Genomic DNA, 19463 nt, shown 5'->3' on the forward strand with positions numbered 1-19463 from the left:
CGAGGGGAAGTGACTTGCCTGAGATCACCTCTCCAGTGATCTAACTGGGGCTCGAACCCACATCTGCTGATGCCAAGGCCTGTGCTCTTCACCGCCACACCTCATTCTCCTCTCCAGGCTCCACCTTATCCATCTTCCTCAACTGAGCCCAACTTCGCCTCCTCCCGGAAGTCTTCCCTATTGCCTGCCTACAAAGTCATCACTTTCTCCGTGGCACAAGTAGGACGTTTTCCTCCTACTTCCCTTCTGCTTCCTTTCCTACTGGACTGTGAATGTGGGCTCCTCAGGAGTGGCTTGGCCTCCTTGTTGGACAGAGCTCATTTCTTCCCTTAGCCAGTCCAGTGCAGAGCAGGACACACAGTAGGGGCTTTATAACACCTGCCAAATTATTGAAATCATTCCTTGCTCTTGCTTTTCTGCCCCCCACCCCCGGATTTGGAAGACCCTTGAATTCCATTTCCTAATCATCTGTCCCAAATGCACTGATCCTGCTGTGGACAAAACTCTGTGTTCTGGGCTCCATCCTGTTCCCCAGCAGCTAAGGAGGGAGGTACTTCCTCAAGCAGGGAGTCCAGAGGGTAGCAGACAGGGTTATGCGCTCACATAACCCTGAGTTTTTCTCCCCTTCTTGGGCATACCATGTTAGACTATTGTTTCACCTCCCTTGAAATCGGACATGGCCTTGTAATTGAGATTTGGACAAAGGAATGTGGGCAAAAATGATCTGGCCACTTCCAGGTCTGGACCTTGAGAACCTCCCAAGAGATCCGCCATGTTTTCCTTCCCCGCCCCCCCCCCCATTTCAACCAAATGAAGGGGACTCTGGAACACAGTGGAGGACAGAGCTAAAAGATAGGATATGCCTGGGTCCCTGAAAGACTATGGTGAGTCACCTTCCCCCTATCAATCAGCACTAGACTGTGATGTGAGAAATAAACTTCAGCTGTGTTTGATGTTTCTATAGGAATGAGCCTACTAGGATTCACGCTGACACACATAGGTTCAAATCCCAGCTCTTCTCGATGGCTAGGTGATCTTGATCTCTCAACCTCTCTGAGTCTGTTTCTTCCTTATAAAGAAAAGCAATAATCTCTACTTTAGAATTTCCTAGACTATTCCACAACATCCCAGATGTCAGACAACCAGCATGGAATGTGGTACCCAGAAGAAATGGAAATACCCTCCTGCCCCTTGGCCCCACCTCTGTGTCTCAGGGCAGGGTCTCTGCTTGGTTCTAGGACATAGGATTTGGCTAATCTTAATCTTTGTTGGTCCCCATTAGTATTTGGTTTTATTTATTTTAATTGTTATTATTTTGTGCTTGTGCTGGGAATAATTTTATTATAGGGCAGGAGTTTATAAACCTCAGGGAGGAAATAAATATGAGAACTTTGTCTGCTGCAGTGTGGGCTCCAGGGTCAGGAGGGAAGAGAGTGGAGAGACTTTAGGAAATGGCCTTTGAGGGTGGGGAGGCAACGAGTACCAAAATGCCAAGGTGAGCCTGATTTAAGGTGATGCTGTGCTTGGCAGGGTGGATCTGGGGGTAGACAGATGCCAGGGCACAGGTGAGGGCCTGGGGACTCAGGATACCTCTCCCTGGCTTTTAGCCCGGAAGGTCTCACTTCCCTCCCACCTCAGAGCATTTGCATATATTGTTCTTTTTACCCAGAATGCCATTCTTCCCTTCCTGGGGTTTTAGCCACACTCTAATGTTCCTACTCTTGCTTTAATTCATAGGTCATTTCCTCCTGGAAGCCTTCCCTTACAACCCAGGAGGCTCTCATAGCCCCATGGAGCTCCCTGTCACAGCCCCTGCTGCAGATGTTAATTATACTATATTTACTTGCTTTGTGAGTGTTTGAATTATGATTGTCATCTCCCAGAAGGTCACCTCTGGGAGGGAATGGACTTTGTCTTATTTGAGCCTGTGCCTAGAACAGTGCCTGGCATACAGAAGCGTTCTGCAAATATTTGCTGAGTAAACAAATGAATGAATAAGTCAACTCAATCTCTTCTACTCCCTATACACCTAAAAGCAGGGGTCAGCAAACTTCTCCAGTAAAGGGTCAGATAATAAATATCTTTGGCTTTGCAGGCCATAAAGGTTTTGTTGCAGCTCCTGAACTCTGCTGTTGTGATATGAAAGCAGCTATAGATGACACATAAATGAAAGAGCAGGGCTGTGTTCCTATAAAACTTTATTTATACAAGCAATCTTTGGTCCAAGGGCCATCGTTTGCTGACCTCCGTCCTAAAGCCTGCCCAGTTCTTACTTAGTACAAGGATTACTTCTGGTCCTGTGCTGGGGGCTGTGTGTAGCAGCGTGCAAAAGCCGAGTATTAAATTTTCAGGAATTTTGCAAGCCGGTTGTTAAACACAGCCATTATTAAAAATTAAATCAAATGAACCTATAATTATAATAAATAATTTATATTAAAAATAACGATACTACAAATGGATGAATCTTGAGGACATTATGCTGAATGAAATTAGCCAGCCACATAAAGACAACAACTGTGCGATTCCACTTATATGAATTACTTAGATGTTGTCAAAGTGAGATCCAGAAACCAGTTTTGGTTGCCAGCCATGGGGAATGGGGAACTCTTGTTTAATGGGTACAAAGTTTTAGTTTGGGAAGATGAAAAGAGTTCTGGAAATGGATGTGACTATGGTTGCACAACAGTGTGAATGTACTTAATGTCACTGAACGGTACTTTTAAAAGCAGTAATACGGTCAATTATAAGTTATGTGCATTTTGCCACAAAAATTTGGGAAAAAAAGGAAATACATATTCAGTACTCATTACTTCATAATTATTTGATTGCATTTCACTCGTCTCTGTGCTTTGAGGCTACTCACATCTATTACGTCTGCATGGTGAGCTGTGCATCTCTTCCCAACTCCATGCAGAGAGGATTTACACTACAGAAAGTGGCAGATGACACAAGTCACTCACCCTTTGCCATTGTTCAGCATTGACAAGCATGCCCTGGTTATTTTCCCTGACAGCCTCCTCCAATAGATGATGAGCCTCTAGGGCAGAGCTCCTCAAACATTAGAATCACAAGCAGAAGCTTTTAAAACTCTGATTTTCATAGCAGCAATGTCACAATAGCCAAACTGTGGAAAGAGCCCTGTTGCCCTTCAACAGACAAATGGATAAAGAAGATGTGGTCCATATATACAATGGAATATTACTCAGCCATCAGAAAGGATGAAGACCCACCATTTGCATCAACATGGATTGAACTGGAGGAGATTATGCTGAGTGAAATAAGTCAAGCAGGGAAAGACAATTATCATACGGTTTCACTTATTTGTGGAACATAAGGAATAGCATGGCGGACATTAAGAGAAGGAAGGGAAAAATGAAGGGGGGAATCACAGGGGGAGACGAACCATGACAGACTGTGGACTCCAAGAAACCAACTGAGGGTCTTAGAGGGGAGGCATGGGGGATGGGTTGGCCTGGTGATGGGTATTAAGGAGGGCACGTATTGCACGGAGCACTGGGTGTTATATGCAAACAGTGAATCACGGAACCTACATCAACACTGATGATGTACTGTATGGTGACTAACATAACATAATAAAAAAAAAATCCTGATGCCCAAGACTCATACCAGACCAAGAATGCCAGCCACTCTGGGATGACTCCCAGATTTTTTTTTTTTTTAAGCCGTCAGGAGATTCCTTTGGGCAGCCAGTGTTGAAAGCCAGTGGGCTGGTCTAAGGCTGAGCATCTCAAACTCCAGCGTGCCTATGAATCACGCCAGAGGACTTGGTTCAAGGGTAGATTCTGAGTCAGGAGATCTGGGGAAGGTGGGAGGCTGAGACTGCCTTTTCACTGAACTCCCAGGTGATGTGGATGCTGCTGGCCCACGGACCACACTTTGAGTGACAAAGCCTTAGAAGGAAAGATGCTACTGATCAGTCAGAGGGAAAGGTTTCCTTTCTGCCTGGTGACCACATGGCAATCTGCCTGTCTCTCTCCCACCACCCCTCTAGTAAACACAGTGAACGGAGTAACAAGAACCATTTTACAGAGCAGAAGACTGAGGCTGGTGAAGTGACATGCCCAAGATCACAGAGCCAAGGAGCAGTGGTGGGACTTGGACTTGGTTTTTTGAGGCCCCAAGTCCAGTGCCTTTGCCTTCATCAACTGCCTGATTGAGGCCACTCTGGGTATGGGAATTAGATGGACTTGAAGCTGCATCCAGGCCTTTCCTTTCCTTGGCTGTGTGACCCTAGGTGGGTTTCTTAACCTCTCTGGGTCTCATTCCTGATGCTCAGGGCACAGGGAGGGGCAGACTGTGATACTGGATGCTTGAGGGCCTCTTGCAGGGCTCGCCTCATGGAGGACACCCACATCCAGGAAGGTTCCTTCTCCAGTACCTAAACCTGGGGATGACGCTTCAGGGGCCCCAACTTGGCAACAACCCTAGGGGGTCATGCAGTCTGGCCCTCTGCCTCTCAGCTAGATCAAAGGGAAGGCAGGATTGGGGCCATTCCGGGTGCAACTGCATTTGCCTTGGCAGCATTCAGCTCGTCTGTCATTAGTCAATACACTGCTGGAGGATTTCAGAATCAGAACATTGCCATAGCCATGGTCAGTGCTTAGCCTCTGACACGGCTCTCAGTTTTCTTTGCACCAGTCATTGCTTTAAGCCTTTTATCTATAACCTTCTCTGAGCCTCATGCTTACCTTATAAGGTATGTATGAGTCCCATTCACAGATGAAGAAATCAAGGCACACGCAGAGAAAAATAACTTGCTCCAGGTCACTTGCCATGCAAGTAGCATGGCAGGGATTTGAACCCAGGCTGTCCGGCTCCAGAGCTGCTCCTAACTGCTGCACATACTGCCTTTCAAATAATTTATGTGCAAGATGTAAATGCGCCACGTCCCCCAATGTACTCTGAGTGCCCCAGGGCCAGAGGTCCTGTCTCTCTCGTTCCCTGCCCCACAGTAGGGGCCCTGAATAGGGTCTGCACACAGTAGAGGCTCAAGAAATAGTTTTGGAACGAGAGAATGAGTGGGCTGGTTTAATCTCTCCCATCCCACATCCTGGCCACGTGAAACTCAATCATAGCCATGACTGGCAGTGGTACCGAGGGGCGTGTGTCCATCTGTCTCTCCCACTAGGCTATGAGTGCCATGAAGACAGGAATAGGATCTGGGGTGCTCATTGCCATATCCCTAGAGCCTGGCACTCACTCTGGTAAACAGCAGGGGCCAAATAAATGTCTGCTGGAGAGTGAAGTTCTCAGTGGAACTGAAAAGGGAAGCAGGGGTGTGCATATGTGTTCCAGGGGAGCTGGATGGAGAGCAGCGATACCAAATAATCATGATTCTACGGTCCCGCCTCTGGGAGGTTCACACCACATCGAGTTCTTTATCTGCATGGATCCCTGGGAGGATCCCTACTTTATATTTATTACCATCCCTATTTTATAGCTAGGGAAACTGAGGTTCACCGAAAACCCTGCCAAAGGACAGAGATTTGAACCTAGGTCTGTGCATCTCTCAGCTTATGTCCAAGGGCGCCTGATGACTAAGTAATTTGTGTTCACCCTCTCACTGTCAGCACTTGGCACAGTTCCTGGCACACAGCAAGTGCTCAACTATCTCTTGAACATGAGTGAATACTAATGCTCACCACCTCAGGCGGGGGCACATAGTAGGTGCCTGGCACATAGTAGGTGCTCAACAAACATCTACTGGATGGACGCATGAGTGACCATGGGAATCGCCACACGTCCCATGACAGCATTGTGGGCCTTCTGTTGCAGTAGCTTCTGCTTTGCTCTCTGCCATTCCCCAACACCGGGCAGATCTGAGTGCTAAGAGACACTGGCTGACAGTGCCACAAGATGGATGCGTGCCCGGCGGCCTCATCTCCCCACCGACTGGCCCCGCATGGCCTTCCATAATGCAGTCCATTAAAAGGCTTGTAAATTTTCATACACGAAAGCCTACCATGGCGTCAGCATAGACTAATTGTTGTTAAATGTGCGGGAATGTTACCGCCACGCCGCTGGAGCGATCACTCTTCCCAGCCCAGCCCAGACGCCGACCCATTCCTCTGCAGGCGGAAAGCTTACAACGTTTGCACAAGGCCAAAAAGCAATTCGTGTCAAAAAGATCAATAATATAAAAATAAAGCATGAGAATTCTAGTTAAAGGGAATGTCATATAAATATGTGGTTCACGTCCATGATTCCAAGATTAAAAAAAATCAATCAATATCGTTCTTTAGATGATGTTATTTCTAATGAGAAATACCCGGAACAACTGCAAATAACTGCTTAACTGGGGGGAAAAAAGCATTAATAATTTACTTTATAAGGCATATGATACCGAGTGAAAGAGGATCGCTGCTGGTTCTTAATTTGGTTGTAATGCAGCGTGACAGGTTCAATGACGCTTTGGCGGGTTCTTAATATTAAATTCAGAAAGATGTTTAGCTCATTCTGAGTTTTACCCCAAGCTGGGCAGGGTAAAGCCAAAGGGGCAAGACTCGTTATGGGAGCCAAGCAGGATCGCACCATCAAGGTTATTAAGTCATCAAAGAGGAGACGGTAGGGAATGTGTGTGCACGTGTGCAACCCAGGGGGCAGTGGGAGGGATGGAAGCCCTCACTGCATCTTGTAAGCGACACCCTGTTTACTGAGCAATTACTATATGCCACACTCTGGGCTGGGTGTGCAGACTTGGGTTTGAATCCCAGCTCCCGTTATGGGTCGGGCTTCCCTAGTGGATTCTAGCTGAAAAAGCTCAGCGAGGTCACATCTGAAAGGCACGCATCTGGCTGAGCAATGAGGTCCTCCCCGGCCCTAACCACCTGCAAGTGTCCAATTTTAGCTCTCAATCTAGAATTTATATCTTCAGTGCTTCCTGCAGCCCCAGGCCTCTGTTCAGCCCTTCAAGCTGAGGTTTGCCTCTCCCATCCTCTGCCCTGCTGGTGAAGAGCTGAGTGAGCTCAGGCCAGCAACCCATGTCTCATCAGTTTAAGAGAGGCCGATACCAGCAGCGCTTCTCTCACCTGCTGCTGAAAGGTAGGGATGCATGAGACACTTTGCTAAAGGCTCAGTAAATCTGCTGGCTGCTGAGCCTCAGTGACCTCATGTGAGGAATGGGTGAGACCAGAAGCCTACCCATGAGGCTTGTGGGAAGAATAAACGTGATGACACAAGTCTCAGCTCACCCATGTGGAATGCCGACTTATGTTCAAGGAGCACACACTATGCGCTGGGCTTTATTCCCGGGGCTTTTCAAGTATCGGCTCAACCCTCACATCAATCCCATTAGGTGGGTATTATTATTATTTCCATGAAAAGCAGGAAAACTGAGGTCCAGAGAGACTGAGTGACTTGCCCAGGGACACACAGCCAGGAAGCAGAGAGCTAGGAAGTAAGTTAGTGCTAACCTGGCTCCAGAGTCCATGCATGCCCCCAGTGCTTGCCTTTCTCAGCGGGTTCTGGTTAGCGAGGCCATTTCTTCCTGATCTTGCTGGCTGGCCAGTACTACATGCATCTAACATCAGCTGTGGCCCTAATAAACCTCACTTACACACGATGGTCATGCCAGTGCTAGGAGCCTCTTGACAAAGGGTAGTTTGGGGAGCAAGGGAATTAGGATAGCAAAGATAGCTGGAAGAGCAAACAATGTAAAAAGGCAAAAAAAGGGGGGCCCTGTAATTAAATTTCAGCTCAAAGGGAAGGGCAGGAGTCCTGCAGGTACATGCAGAACAAGAAGGGAGCATAGGGACCAAGTTACAACATGGCTTGTAGGGCTGGCTGGGGGATTGCGGCCCCAGGCAGGCAGAGACATGTCTGTCTTAGGTGAGCTGAGCTGTGAGGAACCCCTCCATGCCTTCTCAGGCAGCTCGGCTGCAGGAACACGGATTGACCTCCTTCCCTGCCCATAAGTGCTTGGGAGGGAAAAAAGATACTCAGTGTTTGGGGCTGGAACAGGTGGTGTTCCTTCAAGCCAGCAATGATTTCAGGCTTTGGGCCCTGGATGGAGGTGGTGAATTGGGGTTCAGGTAGAGGGTACAAGGGGCACAGTCTCCTCCTCTCAGTCATCTCTGAAAGGCCAAGCACACCCTGCCTCATGCCACCTGATTAGCAGTTGGGAAGGATCCTATTGAAACCTGAGTCTGACCTGGTCTGCTCTAAAGTCTCCTATGGCTCCCACCCAATTCTAAGTCAGAGCCGAAGCTCTGGAAGCAGCCCCAAGGCCTGAATGATCCGGCACCTGGAAATGTCCGGCTGGGTAAGTGTAAGGGCTGTGCTGTGAAAGGTGGCGGGGGTGGCGAGTTGGTTAGGGAGGGCTTCCTTATTCCCAGAGGATCTGACACTTGAAAGGAGTGAATCAGGCAAAGAGAACAGCAAATACAAACACTCTGAGGCAGGAACAAGTCAGGCTGTCTGCTTGCTGAGGGGAGAGGCAGATAGGGGCCAATCAGTGGTGGGACCCAATGACCTGGGGTTTCTGCCCTAAGGACTTTCCTACACCACCTCCGGGGCCTGAATCCATGCCCCCTTGCTTCCCTCCTGTCTTGGGTGCAGACCGAGACACTGGATGGGTACTGGCCACCTCCTCTGTGAGCCCTTGGTTTCCTCACACGTAAAAGGCAGTAATCACAGAACCTTTCCCTGATAGAGATATTACGGAAACCACATGACATAACCATTAGAAAGTGTGCAGCATATAGTAGATGTGCAAGGAAAGTCATGTGGAGAGACTTGTCTAACAAACGCAAGGCCCACCTTTAGTGCCAAGGCTGGCTGCTTGCTAAATGATAACAGTGGACAATGAGGCTTTAGTGTCACCCAAATTGGGAGGTGACACCATGGGCATCGTGGCCCAGGTCTGATCAACCTCAAGATCCTGGCAAGCCGATGTGGGCAAAAGAAGGAATTTCCAGCTGTCTGCCCATCTCAAAATGGGAGGGACTCAGGGTAGACAGTGTTGGCAACTTTGGCCTTGGTGAGGCCTGCCGAGAAGGTTCTGGAAGGCTTTGAATTACAGCAGGTCATAATATCCTATACCTCTGACCATTGTGGCACCCCTGATCCCATGTGAATCGGGGGACAAGCGTCCCTATCCCACTTCAGAGATGACACAGTAGAGGACATCTGACCGGACTGCAGTTAAACATATTTACTTGCTCCTTGATCGACTAAATTGTCCACTCACCCAACAAACATCCACAGAGGCAGAGCCGTCAGGCTGGAGGTCACAGTGCTCTGCTTGGCCACCTACATGAGCTGCAGGGGAGGCAGGGAGACTCCATCTTTTGCTTTCTTGCAAATCTCTATTTCAACACTACCTCTCTGCTCCTCCATACACAGACCTTCCACTGGGTCTGCTCTAGACTCCTTTAGCCACTGGAGTTTGTCTCAGAGTTGTACCTCAATCCCATCAGAAGAAACACAAAGGAGAAGAGACAAGATCTTCCAAACTGTTGACACTCCCCACCTGGGTGTCTGCAGGGCAACATCAGGCACTTCGCTCTGCGAGCAACCGGCCCTCTCCCTCTGGAATTGGAGGGGCGGGGGGTGGGGAGGCTGTGCTCTCCAGAGATGGACGCCGAAGAACCTGGTGCTGGGGGAAATGTTTTGAGAAGGCCGAAATCTGCTGAAAGGCTGAGGGAGGGGAGGAGAAGAGGGAGGAGGAGGAGGAGGAAGAGACGGGGGGAGAGGAGAGAAGCAGAAGAGAGCTGAGCATCAGGGGAAAGAGGGGAAAGAATTTGGCGCTCTGCGAGAATCCTGGCTCTTCTGGTGATCTACTGCTGTGTAACCAGCCGCCCCCAAATGGAGTGGCCCAGAGCAATTACTTCTTATTATCTCTCATGCTTTTATGGGTTGATGGGGCTCAGCTGGGCAGTTCTCTTGTCATCTCTCAGGTGGTCACAGCCAGGTGGCTGCTACAGCTGCATCGCCTGATGGCTCGACTGGGCTGGATGGCCAACATGGCTCCTTGACTGGTGCTGGGGCCCTGGTGCTCCCCGCTCCTCTCCTGCATATGGAGTCTCATCCCCGAGGGCCCGTCCATACAGGTGGGGCTGGAAGAGGCAAGAGACAGCACTGCTAGTCCGCTGAAGGCCTCCACCTCCTACTGGCAGAGGGTCACCTCCATCAGGCCCAGATTCGAAGAATGGAAACACAAGCTGCATCTCTTGTAGGGGAATGCCAGACAGAACGCAGTTATGCAGGGCCTGGGAGGCAGTGTGTGAGGTTCAGCAAAGAAGCAGAAGCTCTGGGAGGAAATCAAGAGGCCTCCCATGAGCTTTTGACATGACTGGGCATTATTTCGATCACAGGGACTGAATGAACCCCTAGTGACATTCCTTAAGGGCAGCGATGGTGTCTCACCATCTCTGGACCTTCCACAGCTTTCGCTTGCAGCCTGGCACACAGTAAATGTTCCAGGAGTATCCGTTAAGTGGACCTGTGAGGCGCCCAGTAGAAAGGTGGCCCCTCTCAGTGGGTTAAAGCCTCTGCCTTCACCTCAGGTCATGAGGTGAAGGATCGAAGGTCCTGGGATCGAGCCCCACGCCGGGCTCTCCACTCAGTGGGGAGCCTGCTTCCTCCTCTCTCTCTCTGCCTGCCTTTGTCTACTTGTGGTCTCTGTCTGTCAAATAAATAAATAAAAATCTTAAAAAAAAAAAAAAGAAAAAAGAAAGGTGGCCCTTCTGGGACTGACACAAATACTTGCCCTCCCCCACATCAAGAAGCATCTGACTGACTGCCAGGTCATGACCTTCACTGTGTCCAGCACCTAGAACACCACCTGGTATGCAGCAGGGATTACGTAAAGGTTTGTTGAGTGAATAAGTGATTGCAGGGATTCAACAGATGATGAGTATGTCTCTTATAGGTGGTACCTCAGTCTCATGTCTAAGCTCTGAGAGGGTGGTCATGCTGCACAAACTCCCTTGGGTCCTGAGAAGACAGAGAGAGAATATCTTGGCTCCATGCCACCAAACACACCCCCCCATGATGAGAACCAATGACTCGCCAGCCACCTGACAGAGGATCTCACTGAACCTCACGCAATCCTAGGAGCTGTCACGAGGAAAGAGTGGCTCAGAGACATGAAGGCACTTGTCAAAGTCACATAAGTTTGTCAGTGTTTGGGTGGGACTCAGACCCTGGGTGTCAGACCCTGAGGGGTCAGAGGAGGCAGCAGCCCTGGTGGGTCTCAAACGGCAGTGTTTCCATCAGGCCCTGGTTAATGTGTCTGCTCTGACTCTGCCAAAGGGTTTTCTATCTCACAGGCCACATCCCCTTCCTGGTGGAAGAAGAAGGAAGCAGAGAGAAAAAAAAAATCTTGCAGTGGCCCTGCTGTCTTCCTGGCTGGGCCAGCACACACACTCTTTAGAAAAGTTTCACCTCTGGTTTAGCATAACAAAACTTTTAATTTAGATGTTTTCATCTCGCTCTCCAAGTAAAAATAAGTTTAAAATAATGACTGTAATAAATGAAGGTAATTAATTGTAGTTTGTTCCTTTACTGTCTAGTCAGCTTAATTTTACCTTTTCAACTAATAATGAGAAAATAATTTTTGTGCTCGGAGGGTTAATGATATGTAACTGCGAGAGCTGCTAATTGCATGTTGCAATCCATCCATCAACAACCCCATCTGTGCGACTTGATTATGTTTGCTAAATTATTGCTTTGAATTATCTTTCATAAAGCAACTTTTGTAATTAGCGGGGCTTTCGTCTTGCTCTTTTCTCTGCGCGCAAGGATATTCAAACTTTGGCCATTTCAAGCTGTCTCCATTAAGCCACCTTCTCTAGCTGTCTTTGTTTCCCTGAACAGGGGGAATCAAGACTGTCCTTTAAGCAATCAAGGCGGAGAGAAAAACCTTCCTTGATTCACAGCAGGGCAAATTCACTTCCTCTCCGCACCCCTCCCACCAGCGTGAGCGCGCGATACACACACACACATGCACACACATACACACGAAAAAGAAAAAAAGGCCACACATATACAGAATGAAAAGATAAAGAGGATGCCCAGATTCTTTATACACCACGGCTGGTGAAGTGAAATTAAGGAATGAACTTGAACACGTTATATTTCAACAAGAGGCCCACACTGGGGAAGAAGGAATGACGGGTACGATATTCAGCCCTGGCGTTTTATGGGCTACTTTATGTGACTTGAGACGGTGTTTGCCTCAGGGAATATTCCTGGGAGGTGATTAATGCCCACTTGGGAATCCTCAGCTCTGAGCCTGGAGCCTGGTGGATTGAGAGAGGGAAGCAGCATAAAGGATGAACCCTCATTAAAAAAATTAAAATGAAAATCAAATTTGGATTATAAACGGCTTGTGCGTGAGCAGTTTGTTCTGGACGAAGAAGATGCTTTTTATTAACACCTTTCTTTGGCGGCGTTTCTCCCCTGAGGCACGGGGAGGGACCTGGCGGCTGTGACGGATTAGTCAATAGATCATCAGGAAAGCAGGGGTTTCAGGAATAAAACTCCAGACAAATGTAGTCTTTTTGGTACATTAAAGGGACGATGGAAAGCCCTCTTAAGAAAATTAACGAAGTTCTTTGGAGATCCTCAGCTATTAAAACAGTGTGAATCCAACATGCCACATAGATTTGGAAATGAGAATTCAGCTTTGTCTTCCCTTTCAGACCCACTAAAACTTTCTCTCAGTGAGTTACTGAATACCAGCTGTGTGCCAGACACTGTTTCAACGGCCTCTACCCTTAGTTCTTTGAATCCTTACTGCTAACTTCATTTGTCAGAGGAGAATAGCTGAAGCTCAGAGAGGTTAAGGAACCTCTCCCCAGACACACAGCCAGGGAAGCAGCAGGACTGAGATTCAGGCTGGGCCTGTCTCAGTCTGATTTGCACGTGCTTTCTGCCACGTTGCACTGGGGTATTCTCTGGATCATCATCCAAACGTAAACACCGAACTCTTTCTCCTATTGAAAAGATGATGTAAGTCACGGCTGTTTCCTTCAGGGATAGCAAGCCCCCTCTTTTGGAGAAAAGCCTTGAACACATATTCAGGAAAGAGGTAGATTCCAGCCCAAGACTAGCAGAGGCACTGGAGGTGATGGATAACAGGAATAATAAAATAACCAGGACCACTAAAATAAAGCAATGTTCTAAGCACTCCATGGATATTAACTTTGTTCTTCCTCAGTCATGACCCTATGAAGGACATAGAATTATTACCCAGTTTTACAGATAAGGAGACAAAGGCACAGAGAGGCTAAGGAACTTGTCTAAGGTCAAACAGTGAGGAACCGGCAGAGGCAGGGTTCAAACCAAGGTTGGCTCCGGGGTCTGCTCTTTATTGCCTGGCAGCTCTCTGTGTGCCAGGCATTACATTATTTCTCAGTCCTTAAACAACACAAAAAGACCGGGAGTGTCTTTATTCCCATGAACAGATAGGGAAACTGAGGCTTTAAGTGGCTAAGAGAAGCTCTGTCCATACCAGCCGAAGCAAGGGCACAGCTGAGAAAGTGACGCTCAGTGCCTATCTCTGGGCTGGCCGGAGGGATCAGCTGCCTGAGAGGGCTTGTGTACTGAGAGCCCCTCATGGGACCAGGGCCTGGCAGATGGGAACCTCCTTTTTTAAAAACACAAAGCCATGACAACAAATTCCCAACAATATTGGTCTTTCTGGTATGTTCCCCCAGCCCCCGCCCCAGCCCACCGCCGTCCCCTTTCAGATCAGGCACCTCACAACCAAATGAATCAATACTGGATGGCCCTATAAATAAATAAGCACATCAGTCAACTGAGTAATAAAATGAAGGGATGAAAAATATGGAAATCAGCGACATTTGTGTAAATCTAGTTATTGTTTACTTTAATATTGCCTTATGCGCTTACGCGGTTCCAAAGAGACAGATTTAAAGTAATGTGGCGCTTGGCGGACGACAGACTTAAAATGCATCTCCACTGGAGAGCTCGGAGTAGGGCCAATCCTTCCCAGGTCCTGCCTGAATCCAGGGAGACTGAGAAGAGCCCCCCTGAAGATGGAACATTTGACAAATGGCTTCCCCTTCCACTATGCTGCCTCGGTGTAACTCCATTCTCTTCCCCGCCTGCCTCCCTTGCCAGCAGGACAAGCGGACGTTTTCAGAATCCTGGCCGCAAAGTCAAGCCAAGAGGAGTGGGGGCGGTTCAGCCCCATGACAGAGCTCCAGGAAGGCCAGAGAAATAACTGGCTGAAGACAGCCCAGCTGCTGCCGAAGGAAATAGGGACCGATGTGTTGTCAGGAGAGAAGTCAATAGGGTTGGTTTTATACTCAGATGATGGGTCAGTAGAGAGGATTTCAGGGTGGGCTGGCGACTACTTGGGACTTCTCTGCAAGACCACTTTAGAGAATCAAAGCCAAGCAGAATGCCAGGGGACAGCAAAAGTCACTGACTTCAAACTTCTTGATTTTAAAAATGGGAAACCAAGCCTGGAAGGTGAGGTGGTTTGTTCAAGGTCACAGAAACTGTATATAGCAGAGCTGCTGTAAGGCTGGACAAAGTCTAGGGAGAGGGAGATTTCTTGGGATCAGACACAGAATCCCAACCAATAGAACAGAGAACCTGTGCTCATCATGTCACCACTGGCTGATCTGGAAAGAATGGGGTGGAGTTTGCAATGGGGATGGGCAGGTTTCTCCCAAGCTTCCGGAGGTGCTGGCTTCCTCTGGCAACTCCAGGGGGGACAGGAAAGGGAAGCAGGGAATGTGTCTGTGGCATGCCATGGGCCTTGGGTCTTACCTCAGCTTGGAAGCTTTTTAATACAGGAGCCACCATCTCTCTGATTTCCTGAAAAAGAGATCAGCGAAGAGTTCACCACAGTGCCAGGTGGGATACCCCCGTGGCCCCTGCTTGCAATGCACTGTTGTCCCCCAGGCCAGCATTGCCCAAAGGTATCCCGTGGGATGTGTGCTCCATGGGATTTCCTCAGGGTTTCTCATATATACACCTACACACAGACACACGCACGTGTACACACACATAGGGTGCCAAGCCAAATCAGCCTAGGAAATAAAGTCCAACATCAAGTTTCTTCCCTGCAGGACTTTTTGGAGCCTTTAGTATAATGCACATTGGGAACTTCCGGGAGAGGAGGGGAGGAAGGAACGCTTCCCAAACAGATCTGACCAGGGAATGTTTTTTTATGCAAAGCGCTCACGGGACTAGTGGTGCCTTGTGCGAGGGACACTTACTGAAGAGGTGGGCTCGACTCTCCACACCCAGCAGCATGTCACCAAAGTCCCTTCATAAAAACCTTCTGTCCTTCAAACATTTGCTCAGGGCTGTCTCCTTCAGGTGGCCATCTCTGTCTGCTTCCCCACACAACTGCCCTTCTCTGGCAAAGACTCCATTTTGCATTTTAGCAACATCACTTCTGTACTTGTCTCTCTTTCCTCTCCAGAACGTGCGGTTTCTGGCACCCCCCCTGGTGCCCAGCTCAGAGGAGGAGCTCTGTAAATGTTTGATGAACTCTGTGGTAGTGGGCTGTCTTCAGAAGGGAGTCTCTGTTTCTGGACCCTAACTTCTTGCCTTTCACAAGTGACCATGAGGTTCTCAGCCCCAAGGGCTCCCCTAGTTGGCTCCTGTGAGTTCTCCCCAGCACGCAAGAGGGAGGCCTTTTAGAACCTAGTGTCACCAAGATTCCAACCCTAAATGCTTCAGTTTCCTGAGACCCACTGGTGACTCCATGATTGCTGTCAGTCACGTCCCACAAGACACCCCTGCGGAAGGAGGAGTTGAGGGGGGCTCCAGAGCGTGGGGAGAGGGGACAGTAGAGAGAAGCAGGGAAGGAAGACGTGGGCACAAGAATACATATGTTCAGGTAAAGAATAAATCCCTTAATTACAAGATAAGGTTGTGTTTCTGTTCCCGCCTCTGGGTCCTGGGTACCCCTCCTCACTGATTAGTGTCCCCCAGGGCTCCTTGGACCTGGTGATATACTGATGGTATGTTTGGGATCTTCAGGGGGGACATAGGGAGAATCTAGTGGATTTGATCACAAGGAGCTACGGGTGCATGGGCTGAGCCATGGAAAAGGAAATGCATGAAAACCCAGGTCCCAGGCTGTGAGCTCAAATCCCCACAGAGGCCGGGGTGCAGGGAATGGACATGAAGGAGGCAGGCTGGGAGGCAAGGATCGGGAGAGCCCCAAGCACTGTGTAATGGAGGTAGCAGCTGCTCAGCTCTAGCTGGTGACCACCATGTGGGCATCGAGCCTCTGTGTGACCAGATCCACCAAAGAGTCTCAAAAGATACTGGAAATCTGGGGTTTTGGGTGAAATCTACTGAGATGCCAAATGTTGGTAACTTATTGTAAAACCCGAATGACTTTACAGACCAAATAAAACATATCAGCAGGTTAAACCTCTGGACCAAGTTCAGGGAATGTTACAGCTGGAAGGGGCCTCAGAAATCATCTCTCTCGTCCCCTGATTTTCCGGAAGGGGAGACCAAGGTCCTGAGATAGGCTGGCTTGCTCAAGTCCGCCAGTGAGGGAGTGGCTCAGCTGGAATTTGGATGCAGGTCAACAGACAACCCGAATAAGCAACAGACAACCCGAATAAGCTATCTGTACAATGCCACACTCAAGGGAATCCAAATCTGAGGGCCTGGGGTGGGGGTGGGGGGTGGGTTGGCAGGACTTTGGGCCAATGCTGACCATTTCTAGAAGCCCCCTGTCCTGTATGCTTCACCCCTGAGGGGGAAGCTGAGCATAGGCACCAGCAGGAGGTGAGTTGGGCACCAGCCAGATGATGTTCTTAAATAAAGCCTTGGCATGACTCTCCCAATCAGGAGAGACTAGTTCCAAAAAAGAGAATTTTCAGAGGCGCGACTATAATAGGAATGGAAACTTATTCCTCCTAATTACATAATTGCATAATTATGCAGTATTAAAATTATGTAAGCTGAACTCAGAGGCTTAAAACCTGGCCTGGATTTCCCTCATCACCTGGGGGCTCCCGTGTGGCCTGGGGGAGGAGGATGAAATGGAGGGTCTGTGCTGACCAGAGCGAGGGCACGTAGGTCTGGGAAGATCTAGGGCTGCTTCATCTGTGCATCCCACAGAATGGAGAGTCAGAGGCCAAGCTTCTGGTACCCTCTTTCAGCTTAAATACGAAATTGTTCTCTGTTCCAAGAAGGAAGCAAAGGGTGCTCACCATCACCTATGCCTTCTTAGCTCGGAGAGTCAAGCCCAGGACTTGAATTGGCCTTCTTGAAGGCGTGACATGGGAGACACTTGGACCCGAGACTCTTGCTCCTTCTCCAGGTGCATCCTCCCTCACCTCGCAAACCTAAGATTCCTTCCATACTTGCTCCATGGGCAAGTTCTAGCTATAGTCCGCTTCCCTCTCTTGCCTTGAAGCACCGAAGATACTTACGACTTGTGAGGAGAATTTCACAGCTAGAAGATTTGACCCCTCTGTGCTCATGTAGCCCAATACCTGGGTTGGCCTGCCTCTTCTCCATCTTTCCATGGCCTCCTCCTTTATCAGGAAGATGGCAGCAGGACCCCTGGGTGATTCTAACAGGCAGAGTGGAATATTAACATCTGATACTTCCAGAATGCCAGATGCTGCCCTACCCTCCTCCAAGATCCGGGTCTCCTGAGTAGGTTAGGACAGAGAGGTCAACTATTAACCTCTGCTGACCACAGAGAAGCACAGTTGGTTTTGGGGGCAGTCAGGGTCTCTGTTACCCAGTGGCTCTGATAAGTCACATCCTTGATAATATTACATGGAATCAGAAGGCTTTATTATTCCTTTGTGTTTATTTCATCCTTTTTTTTTTTTTAGATCTGAGCAGCAACAGGGGACCTGATAGAGAAAGTAAAGGAATTAACACATTCACTCCTGTAAAGACCAAAAACATGCCCATTCTAGTCTCTTCCCTTGGGAGGCCCTTATGCTATGGGGGTGAGGGGACAGGTCTGGTCATTATCTGGACCACCCTCATGGCAGCTGGGAAAGTCAGAGCTGGTGGCTGGAGCTGCAAAGCAAGAAGTGAAGGGGAAGAAGGAGGCCTCTTTATGGCAGCGGGAGGTGATTTAGAGGAGACTGAGGGAAGGCCCAGAGAGGGTGGAGAAGCCTAGAGCTGTCCTTCCCCGACACCAATGCAAAAGCAAAATAAGATCACGAACCCTAGACAAACTGTCTTTGCTGTCAAGGCCAAGCATTTGACTAGAGATGAATATCGGGGGGCAGTGGATGTTTTAGGGAGCCTGCAGAAACAATGACTTCAAAGGAGAAGCGTCCTGCCCTCACTTTAGATAGCACCACTGAGCGCCACTATACCAAGAAACACCCAAAGATTGGGGGCTGTAATGTCTCTTTGTGGCTAATTAGCTTCTTTTCTTGTTAGTCACTTATGTCTACAGTTTCCAAAATACAGTTTGAACAGAGAAAAATCTGCATTCCTACTGAGTTAATTCTATAACAGCAAATATACTGTACCTCAGGTACATTTTTCTTAAATTCCCGGCGGAGTTCAATTAAATGTTTATGAGAATGTTCACTCTCCTCCTGCCGTGCAGACAGCTCGGAAGCGACGGAATTAAGCTCCTTCTGAAACAATAAAAAAAAAAAAAAAGGGAGAGAGAAAGAGAGAGAGAGAAAAGAGAAAGATTTTTTCCCCTCCTTTTCCTTTTTAATCATTGTACAAAACAGCATTCTGAACAAGTTTTCTTAACTTACAAAGCTGAGAAAAGACAGGATATTGACTCCTGGCACAAATGAATAATTTACAAAACGGGATGCAACTGAAAAAAATCCAGGACAGCTTTTTTTGCTCATCGGAAGATCAATAATCTCCCATAAAGTTGGGTGGAGTTTTTTTTTTTTTTTTTTTTACTCTCTCCCCCACCCCTCTGCCCCACCTCTTAAATTTCCAAAGGAGTGATGGCATAAGCTTGTCAGTAACTGTAGAAAACATCTCCAAACCGTGTCAAAATAGTAAAGTGCGGCATATTGTATGGGCATATTATAGTGTAAGAAAGTGCTGTCGACAGCTTTCATATATCAGAGGTGGGAACTGTTCCAACTATGACTTACTTACACTTAAGGGTTCATAAATACGCCTTTTAAGATATAGATGGCTTTTTAATTTCAGTAGATTTTGGAAAAATGAAGGTGCCAATAAGAAGCAAGCTGACCTTTTGTGTATCCTGCAGTAAATCATTTAAGGTTCATTTCAAGTATAAGAAATATTTCACTGAAGACTCCTGGATTCAGAAGAAATGGATTGGAAGGTGCCTTGCCTGCTTATGTGCAATGAAGGCGCCAGACCAGGTTTTTACAGGACGTACCGTTGAGGGGGGAAAAAAAGAATGAGGGATGGAAGGGGGGGCCGCTCCAGCTCACACACATCACAGACAGCGTCTGCTGGTTGTACATGTATATTTGATCACCCCTCTCTTGGCTTTCTTCGCTTTAATGGTGGCA

General features: G+C 48.3%; 1 protein-coding gene across 1 annotated transcript in view; it reads right to left on the minus strand.

The window, feature by feature from the left end:
* The window catches only part of CUX2 (cut like homeobox 2), a 225430-nt gene that overhangs the window by 81570 nt on the left and 124397 nt on the right, over window positions 1–19463 (minus strand). The window contains exons 2-3 of the mRNA XM_080821204.1: window positions 18477–18587; window positions 14767–14814 (exon numbers count right to left, since the gene is read on the minus strand). Coding sequence (XP_080677330.1) covers window positions 14767–14802 — 36 coding nt within the window. The 5' untranslated portion in view covers window positions 14803–14814; window positions 18477–18587. The remainder of the gene's footprint in view (window positions 1–14766; window positions 14815–18476; window positions 18588–19463) is intronic.

The sequence above is a fragment of the Martes martes genome (assembly GCF_963455335.1).
Source record: "Martes martes genome assembly, chromosome: 13".
Taxonomy (NCBI): domain Eukaryota; kingdom Metazoa; phylum Chordata; class Mammalia; order Carnivora; family Mustelidae; genus Martes; species Martes martes.